Source organism: Pseudophryne corroboree, chromosome 5 (assembly GCF_028390025.1).
Source record: "Pseudophryne corroboree isolate aPseCor3 chromosome 5, aPseCor3.hap2, whole genome shotgun sequence".
Classification (NCBI taxonomy): Eukaryota; Metazoa; Chordata; class Amphibia; order Anura; family Myobatrachidae; genus Pseudophryne; species Pseudophryne corroboree.
In genome coordinates, this window is record NC_086448.1 from 259,220,140 (window position 1) to 259,242,372 (window position 22,233).

The 22,233-nt window shown below is 42.5% G+C and overlaps 1 protein-coding gene across 2 annotated transcripts in view; it reads right to left on the reverse strand.

Moving 5' to 3' along the window:
• Positions 1–2,291: 2,291 nt before the first annotated feature.
• Positions 2,292–22,233, reverse strand: part of GADL1 (glutamate decarboxylase like 1) — a 604,742-nt gene continuing 584,800 nt past the window's right edge. Inside the window, exon 15 of one of the 2 annotated variants that reach the window (XM_063922280.1) lies at positions 2,292–6,208. In XM_063922280.1, coding sequence (XP_063778350.1) covers positions 6,035–6,208 — 174 coding nt within the window. In that variant the 3' untranslated portion in view covers positions 2,292–6,034. Of the gene's footprint in view, positions 6,209–6,248; positions 6,459–22,233 lie in introns of those variants that run through there. The other variant, XM_063922281.1, reaches the window with a different exon arrangement.

A 22,233-nucleotide genomic window follows, 5' to 3' on the forward strand; every position in this document is an offset into this window, starting at 1 on the left:
ATTGGTATAGCTATGGATCACAAATTAATAAGAGCTTCACCTCTGCTTATGATAGTATTACCTGGACTTGTATATAAAGGCATGGACAATCTCTATTATAGAGCTTATTCAAAATGGTAGCGCATTTGTCAGCTGTGTGAATGGTCTCCATTTTGTCCTGCTGTCAAAGCATTACTGATTAATCCAGCTCCATTTTATACAGTTGTAAATAGTTAGTATCAATGACCCTATACCTCATTTAGTAACATGGTTCTTGGAATATAAGAAATCATTTAGGAGTTCTACACATTCCTGAAAGACGCTGTACTACTATGACTGAGTCACACAACCTTTTACAGCATCTTGATGACTGTATTGTTATTTCTTCACCAGCCTTGGAATGACTAACAAAACAAACTATGAGAGAATATCTATAATAATATATAATGTATACAGTTTTAGATGCATCTGGTGGTCTAATTAGAATACAATGTGTAAAACCAGCACTTGCATTCTGTGCATAGAGATATAACAGGGCATAACTGAGTGACTGGGCAAAAGCTGGAGAAATTGTCAGACTAGTCTTATAGGCCCTACACACTGGTGGATACGCCACTGAGGTGCCCGACGGACGCCCCGGTGGCACGGGTGGGGGGGGGATGACTGGGGAGTGAAGTTTCATCACTCCCCCTGTCATCCGGCCCCATAGCCCTGCATGCTATTATGAATGATATTGTCCATATTGGTATGCATATATAAACAAGCCAGCACCAACGATAAACGAGTGCAGGGCCGCTCGTCGTTCATCGTTGGTGCATACACACTGAAAGATATAAACGATATCTTGTTCATTAATGAACAAGATCGTTCATATCTTTCAGTGTTATTGCTTAATGTGTAGGGCTCATTACACAATTACATTTGGTTTTGGCAGATGCATACAATGCTTTATATTATGGTATAACTAACTAGGATAATATTAATATGTTACTACAGGATATACAGTATAAAGTCAATAAGGGACATCTGTATAAATTATCTGAAGTGGGACATTTTTAGCTGGAGCTTAAGGCCACGTACACCCAGGCACTTCAGCTGTCTAAGGAGGGTTACACCGAGGTATGATAAAAAGATTATGTGGTTAGGGGATTTATAAATACCAGATTCTGAATTTACAGTGTCAGAAATCACAGTATGGATTAGAAAGACATCCACAAATCACAAGATTACAGCAAAAATCATGTCACAATAATTAGACAAAATCATTTCTACATCATACCTGCCTACTATGAATGTCACCTCTCCAGCAGAAGCTCGGAGAAGAGATGATGGTAGCGACTTCGGGGGCATGGGGGGGGGGTGCAGTTTTTTATGTGTGTCACTACTACTGTGGGCATTATGTGTAAGGGGCCCTACTACTGTGGGCATTATGTGTGGCACTATTACTGTGGGCATTATGTGTAAGGGGCATTACTACTGTGGAAATTATGTGTATAAGGGGCACTACTGTGGGCATTGTGTATAAGGGGTACTACTGTGTAGCGGAACATGTATGAGGGCCACTACTGTGTGACGTAACATGAATAAGGGGCATTACTATGTGACGTAACATGAATAAGGGGAAGTACTGTGGGCATTAAGGGGTAATAATTTGTGATGGAACGTGAATAAGGGGCACCACTATTTGATGTAACGTGAATCAAGGGCACTACTTGTAGTGTAATGTGAATAAGATTGTGCTATTGTGTGGTGTAATTTTAATTGGGGATACTCTTGTGTGCCCACTCCCCTTCCTTGTGAGACCGCATCTCTTTTTGCAACACACTCCTTCAGCATGCAGTCCTTGTTTTTACGCATGGGAGGGCGCATATTTATTGTCTGCAGGGGGGCGCCAAACACCCTAGCACCAACCCTGGCCTCAACTGTAATACTATCAAATGCCATTCACTTCCAGTATCCATTCTGCCACTTCAAAATGTCATGTTAAAATGGTATCCAAATATTTTCCCCAAACAGTAGTATTATGAAAATCTTGTTTCTCAGATGTTCCAAACTCATGCCTCTATGCCAAATGTGCGGTATGTATCTTATCTGGGGTGGTATCAGGATCCTAGTGGTCAGAGTATGAAACCTAACCCTAATCCCCAACCCCCTAACCCTCCCTACCTGCTGCTTGACCTTAACAACCCCCCACCCCCAGTCTAACCCTAACCCTCCTCGTTAGTGTGGTGCCTAACCCTTACCCCCCTCCCAGTAACCTAAACCTAACCCTCCCTTCCCCGCAGCCTTACCCTAACCCCCACCCTCCCCTCCTGCAGCCTGACCCTCAATCTTATGTTTGGGATCCCGGGCATTGTTGGGATTCCAATGTTATTTTTTCAACCACCAGGATCCCAAATGCCGGGATCCTGACTGGATCCCTCTTACCCTATAGAATAGTGTACAGATGCTGTGCTTCAAAATAAATGTTCCCAGAGGCTCTTCTGCTAAGTTCAAATGAGCTAAAGTATATAGCACAGAAAAAAACACATACTATAAATTCATAATTTAAATGATACACTAGGGAATCATAAATAGAAACGTTTATGTTACTTATTTGGATATCCACATTTAATGGGAGAATACTTCCACAATATTGTCGGACTGAAGTGTTATTTACTGTTGGTATGACCATAAAATATTAATCTTGGTTTCCGTTGGCTGCTACTCTCTCCTTTACCAAATTGTATTTTGAATTGACCAAACCTGGCAAAAGTAGACAATCACTGTCGAGCTAAGGTTTGGGGTGTGGATTAATAGATCGTCAATGTTTAGGTAGCCAGTCATTTGCTCAGCACCATATGGTCGACATACATTAGGTTGACAGGTACAAAAGGTTGACAGATGAAATGTGCTTAATGTCGACAGGTACAAAAGGTTGACATGAAAATGGTCAACATTTTTTTTTGTTATTCTGTCCCAAATGTAGTATCTTTCATGATATCTGACCATCATTAGAAGAAATTTTCACCCTGGTGGGCTTATTCTCCACGCTGGGCATTGGTGCTTGATCTGCTCCACTTCGCTCACCACACAGGTTACTATTCCCATACCTCCCAAGTTTCATCTTCAGAGAATTGGGACTCTTGTACGACGAAGCCATGTGCTCACTGGAAAAGTGGGTGTGGTTTCAGGAAAAGGAGGTGTGGCTTTGAGGTAATGTCACAATCGCAAGCCACCAGTGTCCATCACCATGTGGACAAGCCCAGTGCTCTGTGAGCAGCTGGCATGCCCCCAGTCCCTCTCTCTCCCGTGAATAGATGCTGTGTGCATCACACAGCATCTATTCATCGCTGGTCTGCTAAACAGAGTATCGAGTGACAGGAGCCTCCCAACTGCTCCCCCAACTGCGGGACACTGCAGCATGTGGGTGGGACAGCAGGACAGTCCCAAAAACTGGGACTGTTCCATGAAAATCGGGACATTTGGGAGGTATGTATTCCCAATAAATGTTCACATGGATAGTTAATAAAGCAGATCTTAAATTTGGGACAAAACAACCAAAAAAATGTATCAACCATTTGTGTGTTGACCATTTTCACGTCGACCTTTTGAAACTGTCGACTTTAAGCACTGTTGACCTTTCAGTTGTCAACCTTTTGTACATATTGACATTTTGTGCCTGTCAACCTAATGCATGTCAATCATACAATATGTTGTTGACCTAATGACTGTTGACCTATACATTGTCGATCTATCATCCAGGTACCGATGTTTGGAGCATTTGAAAAGGGTTTTATATTTTTCTATACTCCATAACCTCTACTCTATTACACAGTCATTGTAATCAGGCCATCTGACATGTTCGTATAGTCTATTTTAACATCATTACAGATTATATAAAACAAGTACCACTCGGAAGATATACACATTGTTTAGGGAAAGCAGTTTGGCTACTGAAGGAAAGTTAATAAATGAGTTTTAGAGAATTGTCTCCATAAAAAGCACATTAGAAAAAGTTTTCTGACTATACAGTAGTTTTCCGGATAGATAAAACTAATGACAACTTTTTACAGACAAAAGACTTATACCATGTGTCCTCATATTACATCATTTTGATGTTATTGTAATTTATGCCAAGCTTTTCACAGGCATTTCCCATTCACTTCAATAGCAAAAGTATGATAATGATTAAATGGTACGGGTAACTGGTGAACAGTGAATAGAATATGCAAAAATGTTGCAGTGAATTCTGCTCCATCCTTAACTAATGGATATTTCCATACAATGCTACAATGTGTATTGGGAACAGCACGTAACCTTCAGTCTATTATTAAAAGCAAATAACATATTTTGTTCTGTAGATAGTTACATACATTAATTTAGTTTAGTCATTTCCTTTTCTTTCATATAATATTTCATGTTTATCTATTTTCATTTTACTTTTTATACTTAAATTCAGCATTAAGACTCATTGGGTGGTATTCAATTCTTTTCACCTCCTTCCACAATCGTTCTGTTTCTGCTGATGGGCGTGGTATAATCATTTCAGCTCGCTACCCCTGCAGTAGCGAGGGCACCCAACCCTTTATGCAGCTAAACAGGATAACGGTGGTCATTCCGAGTTGTTCGCTCGCAAGCTGCTTTTAGCAGCTTTGCACACGCTAAGCCGCCGCCTACTGGGAGTGAATCTTAGCTTATCAAAATTGCGAACGGAAGATTGCCAATATTGCGAAAAGACTTCTCTGTGCAGTTTCTGAGTAGCTCGAGACTTACTCTTCCAGTGCGATCAGTTCAGTACTTGTCGTTCCTGGTTTGACGTCACAAACACACCCAGCGTTCGCCCAGACACTCCTCCGTTTCTCCAGCCACTCCCGCGTTTTTCCCAGAAACGGTAGCGTTTTTTCAAACACTCCCATAAAACGGCCAGTTTCCGCCCAGAAACACCCACTTCCTGTCAATCACACTCCCATCTCCAGAACGAAGAAAAAACCTTGTAATGCCGTGAGTAAAATACCAATCTTCATAGCAAATTTACTTGGCGCAGTCGCAGTGCGAACATTGCGCATGCGCAAATAGCGGAAAATCGCTGCGATGCGAAGAAAATTACCGAGCGAACAACTCGTAATGACCACCAACTATGGGCGCGATATGTGATTTAACAGGGATTACTTTAGAAAGGAGATTGGGCATGATAAATCATTTGAATACCACCCAATATCCTAAATACAATTATATTTTCTATTTATTATAGGTATCCTATGCAGTATTTCCACATAAATATTTAATTTATTAATGTATGATCCGTTGTAGGTAGTTGCCATATTGGAAACAATTCTATAAACCAGTGGTTCCCAAACTTTTTTGAATCACGGAGCCCTAGAGTATTAGAATTTTATTTTTAACGGCAACCCTAGGCCAAGAGTTTCTTATTGAGAAATTTAGAAAACAATATTAAATAAGTAAATTGTGTTTGCAGTGAGAGACAAGATTTGCTTCTGTTTGTCCACATATTTTATGACTGGCAGGCATCAGGACTGGTTTTATCTATTACATTGACCATAAATACTTTGAATTGGTCCTGGACCACCAACCCAGGGCACCCCGGCATGTGTTCCGAGGAAACCCCAGGGAGCCTTGGCACACAGTTTGAGAACCACTGCTATAAACCAAACAAGTTAGTTCTCCTTAAGCAGCAATACGAACAGTGATCTGCATCACTACTGATGTGTCTGGTGATTTTACTAAAATCACATGCAACTTAAATAGTCTGATGTTTGACTTAAACATAGAATTTGTGAATATAAGAAAATGTTCATTCCTATATGGTAAACTCATATGAAAGCTATCCCTCATCCAGTGTACTGTTGTTTTTCAACATTTATGATTTATGATGATTATGTTTAATTAAAATGAAAAGAAATGAGAAAACATACACGTATCTGCAAGAAGTTATAGATCCCTAGCTAGCAGTCTTGACTAGATCTATGCTACAGTTGCTGTTAAGTAGTAAAAGCTGCAGTGTCTGTCATTAAGAACCCGTAGAGTAGCAGCACCTTGTGCTGCTGTGCCACAGCTACAAGTCTTTGCCAAGCAGTTCGATTTCATCCAATACAAAGTCCATGTCTTCACGGCTCACTTGGGGACTGATGATAATTTGACGGAAGAAGTTTACTTTATCACGGTGAGGTTGATATCCTACCATCATGCTCCCTTTCCTCATCATCCTTTCTTTAATCATAGGTGCAACCTGAGAATGAGATACAAAGAGAATTATGTTAAAATGTATTAATTACTGACCTGCTGAAAAAAGTGCAGTTGCAGTGTATTAGGGCTCCAGGGATTAGCATTGTCAGTAGTTGACTCTTATTCCTTTTGATTTGAGTTTATAGCTTAAAAGCTCCCCTATAGTGCTTCCCACACTATTTGTTTTTACACAGTACATGAAGTTGCTCTTCAGTTGGTTTTCCAATTCATACCACCTGGTTTATTGGTCAGTGCTGTAAAAAAAAAAAAAAATTACAGAAGTCTCCCCCCTCCAAATAAAAATGAAAAACAATGTCACCTTAGTACAATGGTAGCTTGGTCATATCTTTATTAGGTGGTAAAGCTGATGTAAGTATTTAGGTTTTTTGTTTGATGAATTTTATTACTTTGACAAAAAAATTCAACTGGTTAAACGTAATAAACATAAAACTCACTATAACCAAAGTAATGCCATACCACAGTTATGTCATACCGGGATGCGGTCAACATCCTGCTGGACGGGATCCCGGCGGTCGAAATACCGACGCCGGAATCCCGACCGCCACAATCCCGACATATTCTCCCTCCGTGGGTGTCCACGACACCCATAGAGGGAGAACATAAAAGTGTGCAGAGCGTAGCGAGCGAAGCGAGCCCGCAAGGGGATGCGTTCCGCTCGCCACCCCTGTCGGGATTGTGTGGTCGGGATTCCGGCGTCGGTATTTCAACCGCCGGGATCCCGTCCAGCGGGATTACGTACTGATCCCGTCATACCAAACAACATTGTTAAAAATTGCTCACTGGGACATAAATATATTCACCAGTGCTATCACTGAGAAAAGAATCGCTGAGAAAAGAATTGCCGGTTTTGTCAGCGGATATTTTCCATGGCACTGGCCAGGCGCAGCTTCATGTTAAATTTTATCACTATATATGTCACTATAACATATCAGTATTAGAAACAGGCTTGGGGCATGGGGGCCCCTGGGTTGATGTGGCTGGGCTGCTTCTGGCCATCACTATTAACACTTAATCTAACACATTTTCCACTAATGTAACACTTTAACACCATAATTACTACTTGTTACCTAAGTAGTAATAAGTAGTTAGGCTCTTCAGGTGAAGTTCGGGGAGAGTCAAGTGGCCAGGAGAGTTAGGCCAGGGCCAAGAGAGGATCTAGCACTTTACTTAACACCCTAGACCACCAGAGTGTTGGGTGTTAGGCCCGTGGCATACAGTTGGGCAGTAGGCCCACAGGCAAGCTGGGTGGTGGTGGTGGTGGGAATCCTTGGTAAGAGCTCTAAATTGAGCAGGCTCCCTTGCTTTTATGAATCTGGACTGTCTAGCCAGCAATATCCAGAAAAATAAGGACACATATATGTAAATTAAGTGGCTGACCTTGGATAAGGTCTGGTTAACACCCAGTTTAACCCATGAAACTACTGTCCCCATAAACACACTGCCATCTAATTGGGTCTTCCTGTGCCCTGGTGAAATATGATGCTGCAGCCCATATGATATAATGTACATGGGACTGATGCTTTCCATAATATTATGTAAAGCACAATATTGTCTCATATGCCAGACAGAACATACTACATGGTTAGCACCACAATATAGGTTAGAGAGAAGATGTCTACTGGGTTATAATTTTTAGTGAATGGTCAAGACATCTGGCTCACACCACAGTAATCATGATGATAATACCCAGAAAGCTACCAGTCACCACTACTAAGTTGTGCATACTGCACACAATAATTAAAGGATTCTTTTTTATATTCATAGCCTAGGCATATGACATCATACTTAGATTAATAATACAGTCATACACCTAGACCTGGCAGATAGCTAGGCTAAGTAAAAGAGGGTTCATCATCTCATTGTGCAGAGGTTATTTCCTCTCCCCCATGGCCAGTCATACTTTAAACTACAGAGATAACCCCGGGTGCTGTCCATGTCTTAAAAAGGGATAACCTCATTACCTACGTTTATTGTTGTGCATTGTGGAAGAGACATTGATTAGTATGCTATACTTGTGCATCATGTCTATAATGGGTGTAGTATGGTATGCCGATGGCTGGGCTCCCGGAGGTCCGGAATACCGGCGCCAGAATCCCGACCGCCAGCATACCGACAGCTGGGCGAGTGCAAACGAGCCCCTTGCGGGCTCGCTGCGCCCGCCACGCTGCGGAAACGGTGGCGCACTACGCGCACCATGCTATCTATTCTCCCTTCAGGGGGGTCGTGGACCCCCAAGAGGGAGACAAGGTGTCGGTATGCCGGCTGTCGGGATTCCGATGCCGGTATACTGTGCGCTGGGATCCCGACAGCCGGCAAACTGAAGACCACCCGTCTATAATGGCTGCGACTGTGCTTTTTTAGAGCCACAGGGCTTGATGCATCACCACTTGGAGAGTGATAAAATGGAGAGAAAAAAAGTACCAGCCAATCAGCTGCTAACTGCCATCTCACAGGCCGGGTTTGAAAATGGCAGTTACGAGCTGACTGGCTGGTACTTTTTCTCTCTCCATTTTATCACTCTCCAAGCGATGATGCATCTAGCCCTGACTCCTATTTTCTGTGGAGGCAGGCTACAGTAGTTCTGTCAGTATGCCATGCATGTGCTTTTCTCCATCTCAACATCTACTTCTATAGTGCACTACAGTGTCATCAGTGGAGATAGACTCCTAGAACCAGAATTCAATGTTGTAACTGATATTTTAATTTCTAGAATCAGTAATTACACAGCACAGACAGGTATGTGAGCAACCTCACATACCTTTCTTGGGAAGAAAATTAGCAATAATACCACAGCGAAAAAAATAAAGAAAATACAAGATATGGTTTTGTGAAAGTCACACTGGAAGTTATTTATACAAGCGACACACAATTAAGCAATACACCGCATTTCACAGCCTCGTATCCATATAATAGATTAGTTTATTATTTAAAGAGTGATATATAAATAAATGACTTATACTGTAGGTTGATTGATAGCTACCTGTGTGTGGTATTTACATAATGACTCATTCAGGTGAAAAATGGTTCAAGAACTAACTAACAAGGTTGTGTTTAAAGAGATATCAGGAGAGTACACATTTACAGGTCAGTACGCTCAATGCTCTATCATTTTCCAAGTGGAATGTATGCAGACTGTTTATCAGCCAATGCACTGTACAAATACAAAACTGAATTCATGCAGTTGGTGCTGGTTTGTTTGATTTAATCTAATAATCTGATTTTTTTTTTATGATTGGTGATGTTTTATTATTTATGTACTAAGAGACAATTTAGTACTGTATGGTATTTATACAATGATTTTTCTGTTTTCTAAACAGTTTTGCAAATGATGGTGTTATTTATAGGAAACAAAAATAAAAAATGATTGAATATGACAGCTTGCAATATTTACATGGGCGTTTGATTGCTTTGTACATTCTCCAACTGTTAATACAGTATATGCATGGAAGTAGAGAAGGGAGAAAAGAGGTAGGTTGGTAATGGTACTGTATGTACAAGCTGATAGATGGGTCATCTGAAGGTGAACAAGCCCTTTAAATGTTTTCACAACAGTCAATTTAAATTCAGAATAATGAGGACAGAGATCTGTTTTAAATTAAATATGTTCAGAAAAATGTAACTTGCAGATATTTTTTTTTTGTATTATTTTAATATTAGGATTGTTCAGGACTTTCCCTCCTCTTTGAAGACCTCATTCAGATTTGGACACAGATGCAAGTTGCAGCTCTTTTTGGGCGCAACTTGCTCTTTGTTTAAATGTGCTTGTGTGCCTATATGCTACTATTTTTCCTGGCAAGTTGCACTTATGACTCCCTATAACAAGGAGGCTGTGATACGGTGTGTAACCAAAGTACAGTAAGGGACTGTTATTATTATTATTATTAGCCTTTATTTATATGGCGCCACAGGGGTTCCGCAGCGCCCAATTACAGAGTACATATGCACATAATAAAAACAGGAAAACAGCAACTTACAGTTGACGACAATATAGGACAAGTGCAGGGTAAATAAACATAGCTACATCAGCAGATGACACTGGAATAAGTATCAGGGGACAGAAGACTGCTGGATTTGGAGCAGTTGAAGATTATTAAAGTAAGAAAAAGGATCAGCACATGAGGGAAGAGGGCCCTACTCGTGAGAGCTTACATTCTAATTGACATGAAATGCGACTAAAGCCCCATACACACTAGAGGGCCATTCTGAGCAATATCTTGTACTATCTCATCTAGTGTGTACACTCAACATCGTTAACGATGCACGCTACCGCACATCGTTAACGACACCCTCCCTTGTCTGAACAGTTCAGATGAGGGAGGACCTCATTAATGAGAGCAGCTGCAGCATGTCCCTCGGTCCTCCCCGCTGCTCCCCTCGCCGTCACTACCTCCCCGCCGGTATTGGCAAGTGTGTATGCACTTGCCGATGCCGGCACCCCACCGGGTCCTTGCCGCAGCCAATATCGCCGGGTACACACATCGGCTAGTGTGGATACACAGGCTGATCACAGGAAAAAATAAAAAATCATACTCACCTAGCCAGGGATCAGTGATCGGTGCTCTGGAGCAGGCTGTTGGTCATCGGGGCTCCCTGATGCTCCTGTGACCCCCAGTGCAGTAAAGTAATGCTGCAAAGTGGCAGCTCACTTTACAGCACCAAAGGTCACAGCGGGAGGGAGTCCCAATGACCGGCAGCCCTCCAGAAGCTCCGATCACGGATCTCCAGATGTTGGTGAGTATGATCATGGTCAGGAGGGTCATCGCGAGGGAGAGGGTGGTAATAGCGGTGGCGATGTTGGGCGGCGGTGCATGCTCAGCACATAATCAGGGTATATGTGAGACAAGGTATATCCATGCAGTAGTGGTTAACATGTTTGTATGATAGTTTTTTTATAATAATAGCTAAACACAATTCATGTATCAGCAAGTAAATGATGTCAGATGTCTAAAGTCTGAGGTGTAAGAATGTGACACTGAAAAGAGTCATTAACATGTTACAGCAGGAACATAAGATCTTATGCTTTTAAACAAGGCTGTCATTTTGATGATATAGTAACCAAAATAAAGCAGAATGCTCTGCTTACAAATTATTTTCCTCACAATTTCTATTGACAAGTTCACAATGTACAATGTAACTCTGGATTCCCCCTTTCAGTTGCTAGACCCAATGCATCAGTACTTGGGAGTTACTGTAAGGGATCATGTGCAATTTCAGTTTGCATATACCTAATACAGACCTAGCTGAATCAACCCTCCCAGCACAGTTCTTTTCCTCCAATACACTCATAGGGCCAAATGTAATAGAGTGAGAGTTTCAAAAAGTGAGAGATTTGGTAAGGTTTTGCAGTTTTTTTTTAAAGTGGCAATCATTTACACAGCAAGATCAACCTGATTTTGCAGTGTAAATGATTGCCACTTTTAAAAAAAACTGAAAAACCTTACCAAATCTCTCACTTTCTGAAACTCTCACTCTATTACATTTGGCTCATAGAGCTGCAACCTTCTATTGGCAAATGTATATTAGACTCTGAAATTTGCACTTAGCATGCTCTGCATTTTCATAGTTAAACCAGTTAACACTTCACACACTAGCATTCAAAGATATAACACAGCCAAATTGTACAGGCTTATGTATTTTACTTACAAAATGTTGGGCACAGTCAATTAAATACACAGAATTGCATATGAAGCACATATAAAATTCTTTATGTACAGTATTGTAAGGTTCCTATAAAGGTAATAGGTCAGAGTATTATAAATGTATATTAGTGCAATTGAAACCCATAGACTACCTCAGTTTATAAATTATTATAAATTATAAATAAAAGGTAAGTAGTAGTGTAATTGAAAATAATGAAATATGAGCCTGGTTCAGAGATCGACCCAGTTACAGCCACTATTGCATTTTTTTTGTTGTTGTTTTTTTTCAAATTTGCAGCTGTGGTAATATGCAAATGCAAGTTTCTGCTTTTCCCTTGTGTGTATGGGTTGGGGCCGCGATCCCGGCGGTCAGCATCCCGACACCGGGATCCCAGATGCAGAATGCCAGTGGTGGGGTCGAGTGCAATGAAGCCCTTTGCGGGCTCGCTGTGCTCTCCACGCTGCTGCACTCTCCACACGTTCAGTTCCCACTCTATGGGTGAAATGGACACCCACGAGTGGGAATAGTCCCTGCTAGTTGGCATGCCGACTGTCCTGATTTTCAGGGTTTGGGATGCAGTGATCAGTATTGTGACTGGCGGTGTCCTGACCGACAGTCACATAACTACATCCTGTGTGTATGCATGTGCTGCAATGTGCAAGCCCTGACACTCCCACTTTCAGTGATCATGGATGGTGTAAATCTGCCGGTGGTTGTAGACAATTCACCATCAGCGCATCATTTCTCTCACCATCAACACTTGCACAGTGATTGATGGGTGATCCTAAAGATCACCCCCAGCTGCTTGCTAATCTTGTTGCAGGACTTCGAAGACCTGAAAAATGTGGAATTCCATTATTTTTACTAGAGATGAGCGGGTTCGGTTCCCTGAGAACCGAACCCTACCGAACTTCACTACCCGAGAACGGATCAGAGTCCGGCTTGGGTTTTCCCGCCTGACTCGGGAACCAGAACGAGGCAAAACATCATCATCCGCTGTCGGATTCTCGCAGGGTTTGGATTCCATATAAGGAGCCACGCATCACCACCATTTTCACTCCAGCATTGGAGAGTGTAGCGAGAAGACGTGTCTCCGTCCTCGGTGTCTGTGCGGGAGGGAAAGTGGGGTGGTGATTCCAGTGCTGTCTTGTGCTGCATCAGTCCAGTGGTGGTGTCTTGTGCTGCATCAGTCCAGTCACAGTGGTGGTGTCCTCTGCTGCCATATGTCCAGTGCTGCTGTATAAGTCCAGTCCATTGCAGTGGTGCTGTGTTGTCCTGCATCAGTACAGTGGTGGTGTCCCTGTGCTGCTGTATGAGTCCAATGGTACTGCCGTATAAGTCCAGTGATACTGCCGTATATGTCCAGTGATACTGCCATATATGTCCAGTGATACTGCCATATATGACCAGTGATACTGCCATATATGTCCAGTGATACTGCCATATATGTCCAGTGATACTGCCATATATGTCCAGTGATACTGCCGTATACGTCCAGTGGTACTGCCGTATAAATCCAGTGGTAATGCCATATAAATCAAGTCCAGTGATACTGCCGTATAAATCCAGTGATACTGCCATATATGTCCAGTGGTACTGCCGTATATATGTCCAATGGTACTGCCGTATAAATCCAGTCCAGTGATACTGCTGTATAAGTCCAGTGATACTGCCGTATATGTCCAGTGGAACTGCCATATAAATCTAGTGATACTGCCGTATAAGTCCAGTGGTATGCCGTAAAAGTCCAGTGGTATGCCGTATAAATCCAATGGTACTGGCATATAAATCCAGTTCAGTGATACTGCCGTATATGTCCAGTGGTACTGCCGTATAAATCCAGTGATACTGCCGTATATGTCCAGTGGTACTGCCACATAATTCCAGTGATATTGCTGTATATGTCCAGTGGTACTGCCATATAATTCCAGTGATACTGCCGTATAAGTCCAGTGATACTGCCGTTTATGTCCAGTGGTACTGCCGTATAAATCCAGTGGTACTGCCGTATAAATCCAGTCCAGTGGTACCGCCGTATAAGTCCAGTCCAGTGGTGCTGCCATATAAGTTCAGTGGTGCTGTCATGTGCTGTATATTATTTACTCCAAATAAAAGGGTTATTAATATTTAATCCAAGTAATTTTTACAGGGTTTGCCCTGTGTGTTGTAGAGGTACGCTCTCCTTTGCTGCATTTTGTTATATAACTGCAGAAAAATAATGGAGAACAAAAATTTGGAGAATAAAATAGGGAAAGATCAAGAGCCACTTCTTCCTCCTACTGCTGCTGCTGCCACTGCTGTTGTTGCTGCTGAGAGTCGATTGTCATCCCAGAGGGGAAGGCGGAAGACCACTTGTACTACTTCAACAAAGCAAATGACTGTCCAACAGTCCTTTGCAAGGAAGATGAATTATGATAGCAGTCATCTTGTTGCAAAGTGGATAACTGAGGCCTTGACAGCTATTTTGGTGTTAGATTTGCATCCCGTATCCGCCATTAGTGCAGTGGGACTGCAGTGCCAACCCTAGATGGGCCAGGTGCTTGTGCAGCACACTTGTGTCGCTTGGCTTAGTCATACAACTTCCTCATTGCACCTCTTTTACTTCTTTGCATGCTGTGCTGTTAGGGGACTATTTTTTTTTAAGTGCCATCCTGTCTGCCACTGCAGTGCCAATCTTAGATGTGCCAGGTGTTTGTGCTACACACTTGTGTCACTTACCTTAGCCATCCAGCGACCTTGGTGCACTTCTTTTTTTCTTTGCATCATGTGCTGTTTGGGGACTAGTTTTTTTAAGTGCCATCTTGTCTGCCACTGCAGTGCCACTCCTAGATGGGCCAGGTGTTTGTGCCACATACTTGTGTCGCTTAGCTGAGTCATACAGCTACCTCATTGCACCTCTTTTTCTTCTTTTCATGATGTGCTGTTTGGGGCCTAGATTTTGAATAGTGCCATCCTGTCTGCCACTGCAGTGCACTCCTAGATGGGCCAGGTGTTTGTGCCACACACTTGTGTCGCTTAGCTTAGCCATCCAGCTACCTCATTGTACCTCTTTTTCTTCTTTGAATGATGTGCTGTTTGGGGCCTATTTTTTAAATCTGCCATCCTGTCTGACACTGCAGTGACACTCCTAGATGGTCCAGGTGTTTGTGCCGCACACTTGTGTCGCTTAGCTTAGTCATACAGCCACCTCGGTGCAACCTTTTGGCCTAAAAACAATATTGTGAGGTGTTTAAAATAGACTGGAAATTAGTGGAAATAAATGTTATTGCGGTTAATAATACCATAGGATCAAAATTACCCACAAATTCTGTGATTTTAGATGTTTTTATGTTTTTTCCAAAAATCATCCAGATCCAAAACCAAAACACGAAAGGGTGGTTTTGGCAAAACCAATCCAGATCCAAAACATGGAGAATGGAACCAGATCCAAAACGAAAACACAAAACACGAAAAGTGCCCGCCGCACATCTCTAATTTTTACCGTTAAATAAAACAGAGTTTATGGTGTGTGTGTGTTGTGTGTATGTGTGCGTGTAAAAAAGTGAACTATATAGCTCAATATCGGTGGCACTCACAGGACTTGTCACACAATCAAAAACACGCTGGCAGCAATTGTATGATTGTTTGAGTACAAGGGTAGTTCAAAAGGTAAGGTAACAAGACCACTCACATGTGTAACATTCTCTGTTTCATACTAATCTCCCACCAGGCCAGAGCAGGTAGACCACTGCTTCCTCTCACTGCGCCTATTATCAGTCATATTGCCCCAGCACAGCTGTAAGATGGCATGATCAAACATTGAGTTGCGTTGTGTGATCAGATTTTTGCATCTGAAGAGCACATCAGCAGTTGAACTGTATCACCAACTTGTCGAGTTGTACCGTGATAACGTCATGTCACAGAAATAGGTCTGGGTTTGGTACATTGCATTTGATAATGGCAGGACAGACATTGACGATGAGCGACGATCTATCTTGTTGCTGCTGTGCCCTTTAGATGCAGAAATCGGATCACACTATACAACTTCATGTTTGACCATGCTTCTGCCAGCCCCGCCATCTTACTACTAAATGATCAAATTATGTAAATAAGAGCTACAGCATTTATCCTTATTCAGTATAATTTTATTAACAAATCTGCATATTTGTTAATAAAATTATACTGAATCCAGTTTAAACAGCTTGTATTTCCATAATTAGATTTTTTTTTGAATAAAACTTTTTGGGACATTTTTAGAAAACATATTAGTCAGTTAAGTGGTTAAGAACAGAAGTATTCATATTCTCAAAGGTATTGTGAAAAGCATTAACAGTGGGGTGATAGCATACCCTTACAATGTTTCACTTTTGGTGGGACAGTCCCACTTTTTGGACGCTATCCCGTCGTCCGCAGGCCAGAGTGTCCAGTGGGATAGGGCAGGTTGTGGGCACTGGCTTATTTATAATAGGTGCAGTGTACACCCAGTGTAAACTCTGGGAGAATGATGAGATGGACATTTTCCTGGCATTTGGCGCATGCGTAGAGAAATCGATGTTAAAATGCCCGCCGTGCCATTTTCCCAGAGATCTGCACATGCACATTACAATCTGAGCCCTCTAGTGCTCAGACTCTACAGTACTGCCGGCAGAGAGGTGTGGGCCCAGACAGAGGAGGCTGAACACAGGACTCCTTCTTTCTTAAAGCGACCCTGGTTGTGGGGACACTCTGTTACCGCTGCTCTGCTATGCATGAACGCAGTATCTATGCACAACCTTAAAGGATTGCGCAGGAACAGTATGGACAAAAATGGGAAATGTGCTTATTGGGTATGTGTGTCAAACTTAAAATGAGATGATCAGCCTTTCTCACTCACCAGTAATAGGCATTGACAAAGTTTGCAGAGGACCAAAAAGGATAAATAACGGCACTAGCACTTTCTGTATCAGTGCAATGTGTTTTAACCATACTTGCCTACCTGACCCTCTCCATGAGGGAGAAAATGCTCTGTTCCTGGACTTTCCTGGTAATGTATGATTGCCATCACCTGTGGTGAGCTAGTTAATTGATAAGAAAGGTGTTTCAGCACAGGTGATGGCAATCATACATTACCAGGAAAGTCCAGGAACAGAGCATTTTCTCCCTCATGGAGAGGGTCAGGTAGGCAAGTATGGTTTTAACCCAGAGAAAATGGAGATTAATAAATATATCCCTTACAATAGAACAATTGGCTGGGTCTAGTAGGATGAACAGTACAGAAAATGAAACTTCATAATCAGGTTATCATAATATTATGCTAACCTCCTTTTACACCTTACATGCTAAGCATGGCTGTCAGTATTTGCCAACCACTGTTATGAGAACCTTTTGACACATGCAGTATCATAACGCTATTGAGGCATCAACTGATGCAGCCTTCGTATTGTGTGTGCTCAGTGAATCTGCAAGCAATAAATACTTGAACAGAACAATTTCTCCAGCATGTGTTAATGTGTGATTTAGAAAAGGACATTTTGTTATGTTTAGCTATAAAATTAGCAGCAGATTCAGATCAGTTGCAGAGTTTTTGTTATGCTAATTCGAAACAAATGCCATCATTTGTCAGTTGTCATCTGGGACAATGAAATTAGGAATTATCTGCAAGTCAAACATGTCTCCTCTCTTGGCTGCTGATTTGTTTAAGTCTGTTAGTGCTTCTAGTAAGCCTGCAGCATACATGGGCCTTTCGTATAGAAACAGATGATTCTCCGTAGTAATATGCAATATACCTTGCGCTCACTTACACAGTTATTGGAGATCGGCAGCAAATTACAAGTGAAACTACCCTTTTATGCTTCACAAATACATATAATGCAGATTGAATTAGTAACTGTGCCACTGTGCCTGATAAAGTTAATGTTAATAGCAGAAATGCAAAATGGTAAGTATATAAATAAAGTTTACTTTTATTATGAAATGAAATACAAAAATGACACTACAAATGTGTTAAATCTCTGTTTGACACAGTAGTACAGATATAGCGTAAAGATTGAAAAATAGATCAAAGCGCTCCAACAACACCCAAATTTATAAGTGCACACCAATGGGTGGAAAAAATAGACAAATAGCAATACCGTGCTATATAGTATCCAAGTAATGATATACAATTTTCAGGCTTTGTAATGGATTGTAACTCCTTCACCTATAAAAGAGCTTTTTAAGGCTCATAGAGGGAGTAGAAAAGAAAAGTGCAATAGTGCAAATTATCTTTTTTACAGCAAGGAATTTATTTGATCCATCACATTTATACCTAACAGAAGCAGTCACTGGCGTATAGACATCCTCATAGGCAACAACCGCAACAGGAGTCAAAGTCTCTGATGATCACAGATAGAAGCTCCACGGACGAATATTTCAATGATAAGGTGTAACCCCTTCACACCTTTTGGAGTGTGAGAGGAAACTGGAGTAGACAGGGAAAACCACAAGAGAATAGTATAGAAAAACGTATACAATGATGGGGGGGGGGGGGAGGGTAAATGAAGATATGGTAGTAAGATACTGAGCGTGGATAAAGTCACTATAATGTCCAGAAATAACAATATAGTTATTGGTGATTATCCACTCAATGGTGACGATCCACCTGTAAAATGAGTGGATAAATGTTGAACTGATGTTAAATATACAGAGCTCGTAGAAAAATTTCCATGGATGAAAATAGTTTTTAATGTTTGGAAGTCTTTGTGTGTACCCTTTTCTACCCCTCTAAGACGGTGACCACCTCCTGAGTGATTCTGGCGGCCACGATACGCTTGTGGCATAGCGTTATCGTGGTCGCTGCCGGATCGCCAGTGAGGGAGGCGAGTCCAGAGTCTCCACACTTGAACCCCGTATCCGATCCCCCACCTTAGAGACAGGGGTACCCCATTAATACACACAAAGACTTCCAAACATCAAAGCTATTTTCATTGCTAAAACCTTATATGAAAAAATTTCTACGAGCTCTGTATTTAACATCAGTTCAACATTTATCCACTCATTTTACAGGTGGGACGCCACCACTGAGAGGATAATCACCAATAACTATATTGTTATAGTGACTTTATCTCTTACTACCATATCTTCATTTACCCTCCTCTACTGTATACGTTTTTCTGTACTACTGTGTCAAACAGAGATTTAACACATTTGTAGTGTAATTTTTGTATTTAATTTTATAATAATAGTAAAATTTATTTATATGTTTACCATTTTGCATTTCTGCTATTAACATTAAATTTATCAGGCGCAGTTTCTAATTCAATCTGTATTAAACAGATGATTCTGCCTGCTGCCCTCCCACAACACTGTCATCGGAAAGAGAATGAAATATACTTGCAGCAAGAAACTTCCCACCACATCCTCTTTGTTCATGCTGTTGCTAGTCATGCTTATCTAAACATAACGACACACCTGTGCATGTAAAAACTTTGCAAGACCATTTGAAAGCTGCTTTCCCCACACAATTGCAGAATGCCGATCACTAAATCATTTATATTTGGACCCATGTGCTGAACTATTTTCCAAATGTAAATTTAAAGTGGCTCATAGCAAGTTAAAATGCCTTGACCCATTTCAGGCTCTGATTTGTTAATAAGGGGAGATGCTAGTGGGGGTTGTGTAATAGGGTCCCAGTTTTCAGTGGCAGTGCGATTCTGGAGATTTCGGCTGCAACTTTAAAGAGACAATCATTTAAATGGCAAAGCCATAGTGGACCTTCTAAGCATGGAATACAGGAAAACATAGGAAACACTACTTTAAGGGGCTGATTCAAAAGTTGAACGCTGCTGCAACCGGTTTAGCATCTTTGCCATCATGTCGTCTTCATCTTTATGCTAATGCTAGGATCAGCCATTTCCCTGGTGTACAAGTGTGCATGTAATTGTGCAAAGACTGGAACACCTACTCTGTGGGGGTAATTCAGAGTTGATCGCAGCAGAAAATTTGTTAGCAGTTGGGCAAAACCATGTGCACTGCAGGGGGGGGGGGCAGATAAAACGTGCAGAGAGAGTTGGATTTGGGTGGGATATTTTGTTTCTGTGCAGGATAAATACTGGCTGCTTTATTTTTACACTGCAATTTAGATTTCAGTTTGAACACACCCCACCCAAATCTAACTCTCTCTGCACATATTACATCTGCCCCCCCTGCAGTGCACATGGTTTTGCCCAACTGCTAATAAATTTACTGCTGCGATCAACTCTGAATTAGGCCCTGTGTTTCTGTAGATGCAACAACATGCTTCATACATCTTTAGATGCAACCATTGGTTGTACCATAAAAATTTGCACCAGTCCCATGCAGGGGTGCAGCGAGGGTGGAGCGAGTGGAGCTTGAGCTCCAGGCGCCAGTGAGGATAGAAGATGCCTGCTCTCTGTAACAGGTTGGGAGTTGGGACATAGGGTAGGAGGAGAAGACTTGAAGAGAGGGAAGGGTTGGCCACCACACATGCTGCATGTTCCATATCACTGACTGCAGTGCAGGGAGACCAGTGCAGTGTGGTGTTGAGGGGGAGCGAGGGGAGATTCGGAGGTTTGCCAGAAGAATCTTCCTGGCTGCCAGGTATCTGTAGTTAGTGATATGGAAAATGCAGGCAGTGTGGTGGCCACCCCTACCCTCTTCTCGTTCCTTTCCTGCTACATTATGTCTTCCATGTGTCCCATCTGTTTCCTTACCTGTTTCCTTTGCCTGTCACTTTCCTCATGTGTACACATCTTTAACCAAGGTAACCCTCTTACTCCCTATCAGTGGCGCCAAGAGAGGGGGGCTGGTCCAAATTACCCGGGCCCAGGCTGCTGGAGAGGCCGGGTCCAATACCCCCCCCCCCCCCCCAGTATACCTGCACTGTTGCCGGCATCATCTTCCCGGTGATATCTTCAGGAAGATGTCCCCACACATAGAAAGCAAAGACTCTGGCACTGTCTTTGCTCTCTAATGGCCAACGTCATCGTCCCAAATACCTGGGACGATGGCGCTGGCCAGAGAGGAGGGACATGCTTCCTGATAAAGTAAGGCAGGAAGCGGGTGCCCTCCCCATACCCCTCCCAGTGTTAAAATTGCACCCCCCTGTGGAGTTATTATATTATTGTATTAATATTTTAATAGTATAGGTCATCACCACACCCCTTTAAGCCATGCCCCATTTACCGGAACCCAACGTGGCTCTCTACGGCCCTGCTCCCTATATACTCTCCCTTGTATATGGTCACATGCATCTTTCTCTCCTTTACTTACCCCCTACACCTCTCACTTCCTGCTAGCCTACTACTCCATCTCAGCCACTGCGCTCTTACTGCATCTCAGCCACTGCACCTCTCACGCCATCTTAGCCCCGTCGCCTCTTACTCCATCTCAGCCCCTGCGCCTCTCAATACCCCATCTCAGCCCCTGTGCCTCTCACTGCATTTCACCCCCTGTGCCTCTCACTCCTTCTCAGCCCCTGTGCCTCTCACTCCATCTCTCCCCCTGTGCCTCTCATTCCTCTCTCTACCCCCCCATCCTTTTGTCTCTGCTGGAAGTGGTACTGATAGGGAGCCTGGAGGATCAGTTCATGGCTGCTGTGCAGTTTTAAGTAGGGATGTGCACCTGAAATTATTCGGGTTTTGTGTTTTGGTTTTGGGTTCGGTTCCGTGGCCGTGTTTTGGGTTCGAACGCGTTTTGGCAAAACCTCACCGAATTTTTTTTGTCGGATTTGGGTGTGTTTTGGATTCGGGTGTTTTTTTTCAAAAAACCCTAAAAAACAGCTTAAATCATAGAATTTGGGGGTCATTTTGATCCCATAGTATTATTAACCTCAATAACCATAATTTCCACTCATTTTCAGTCTATTCTGAACACCTCACACCTCACAATATTATTTTTAGTCCTAAAATTTGCACCGAGGTCGCTGGATGGCTAAGCTAAGCGACCCAAGTGGCCGACACAAACACCTGGCCCATCTAGGAGTGGCACTGCAGTGTCAGGCAGGATGGCCCTTCCAAAAAATACTCCCCAAACAGCACATGACGCAAAGAAAAAAAGAGGCGCAATGAGGTAGCTGTGTGAGTAAGTTAAGCGACCCTAGTGGCCGACACAAACACCTGGCCCATCTAGGAGTGGCACTGCAGTGTCACGCAGGATGGCCCTTCCAAAAAATACTCCCCAAACAGCACATGACGCAAAGAAGAAAAAAAAGAGGCGCAATGAGATAGCTGTGTGAGTAAGCTAAGCGACCCTAGTGGCCGACACAAACACCTGGCCCATCTAGGAGTGGCACTGCAGTGTCACGCAGGATGGCCCTTCCAAAAAATACTCCCCAAACAGCACATGACGCAAAGAAGAAAAAAAAGAGGCGCAATGAGGTAGCTGTGTGAGTAAGCTAAGCGACCCTAGTGG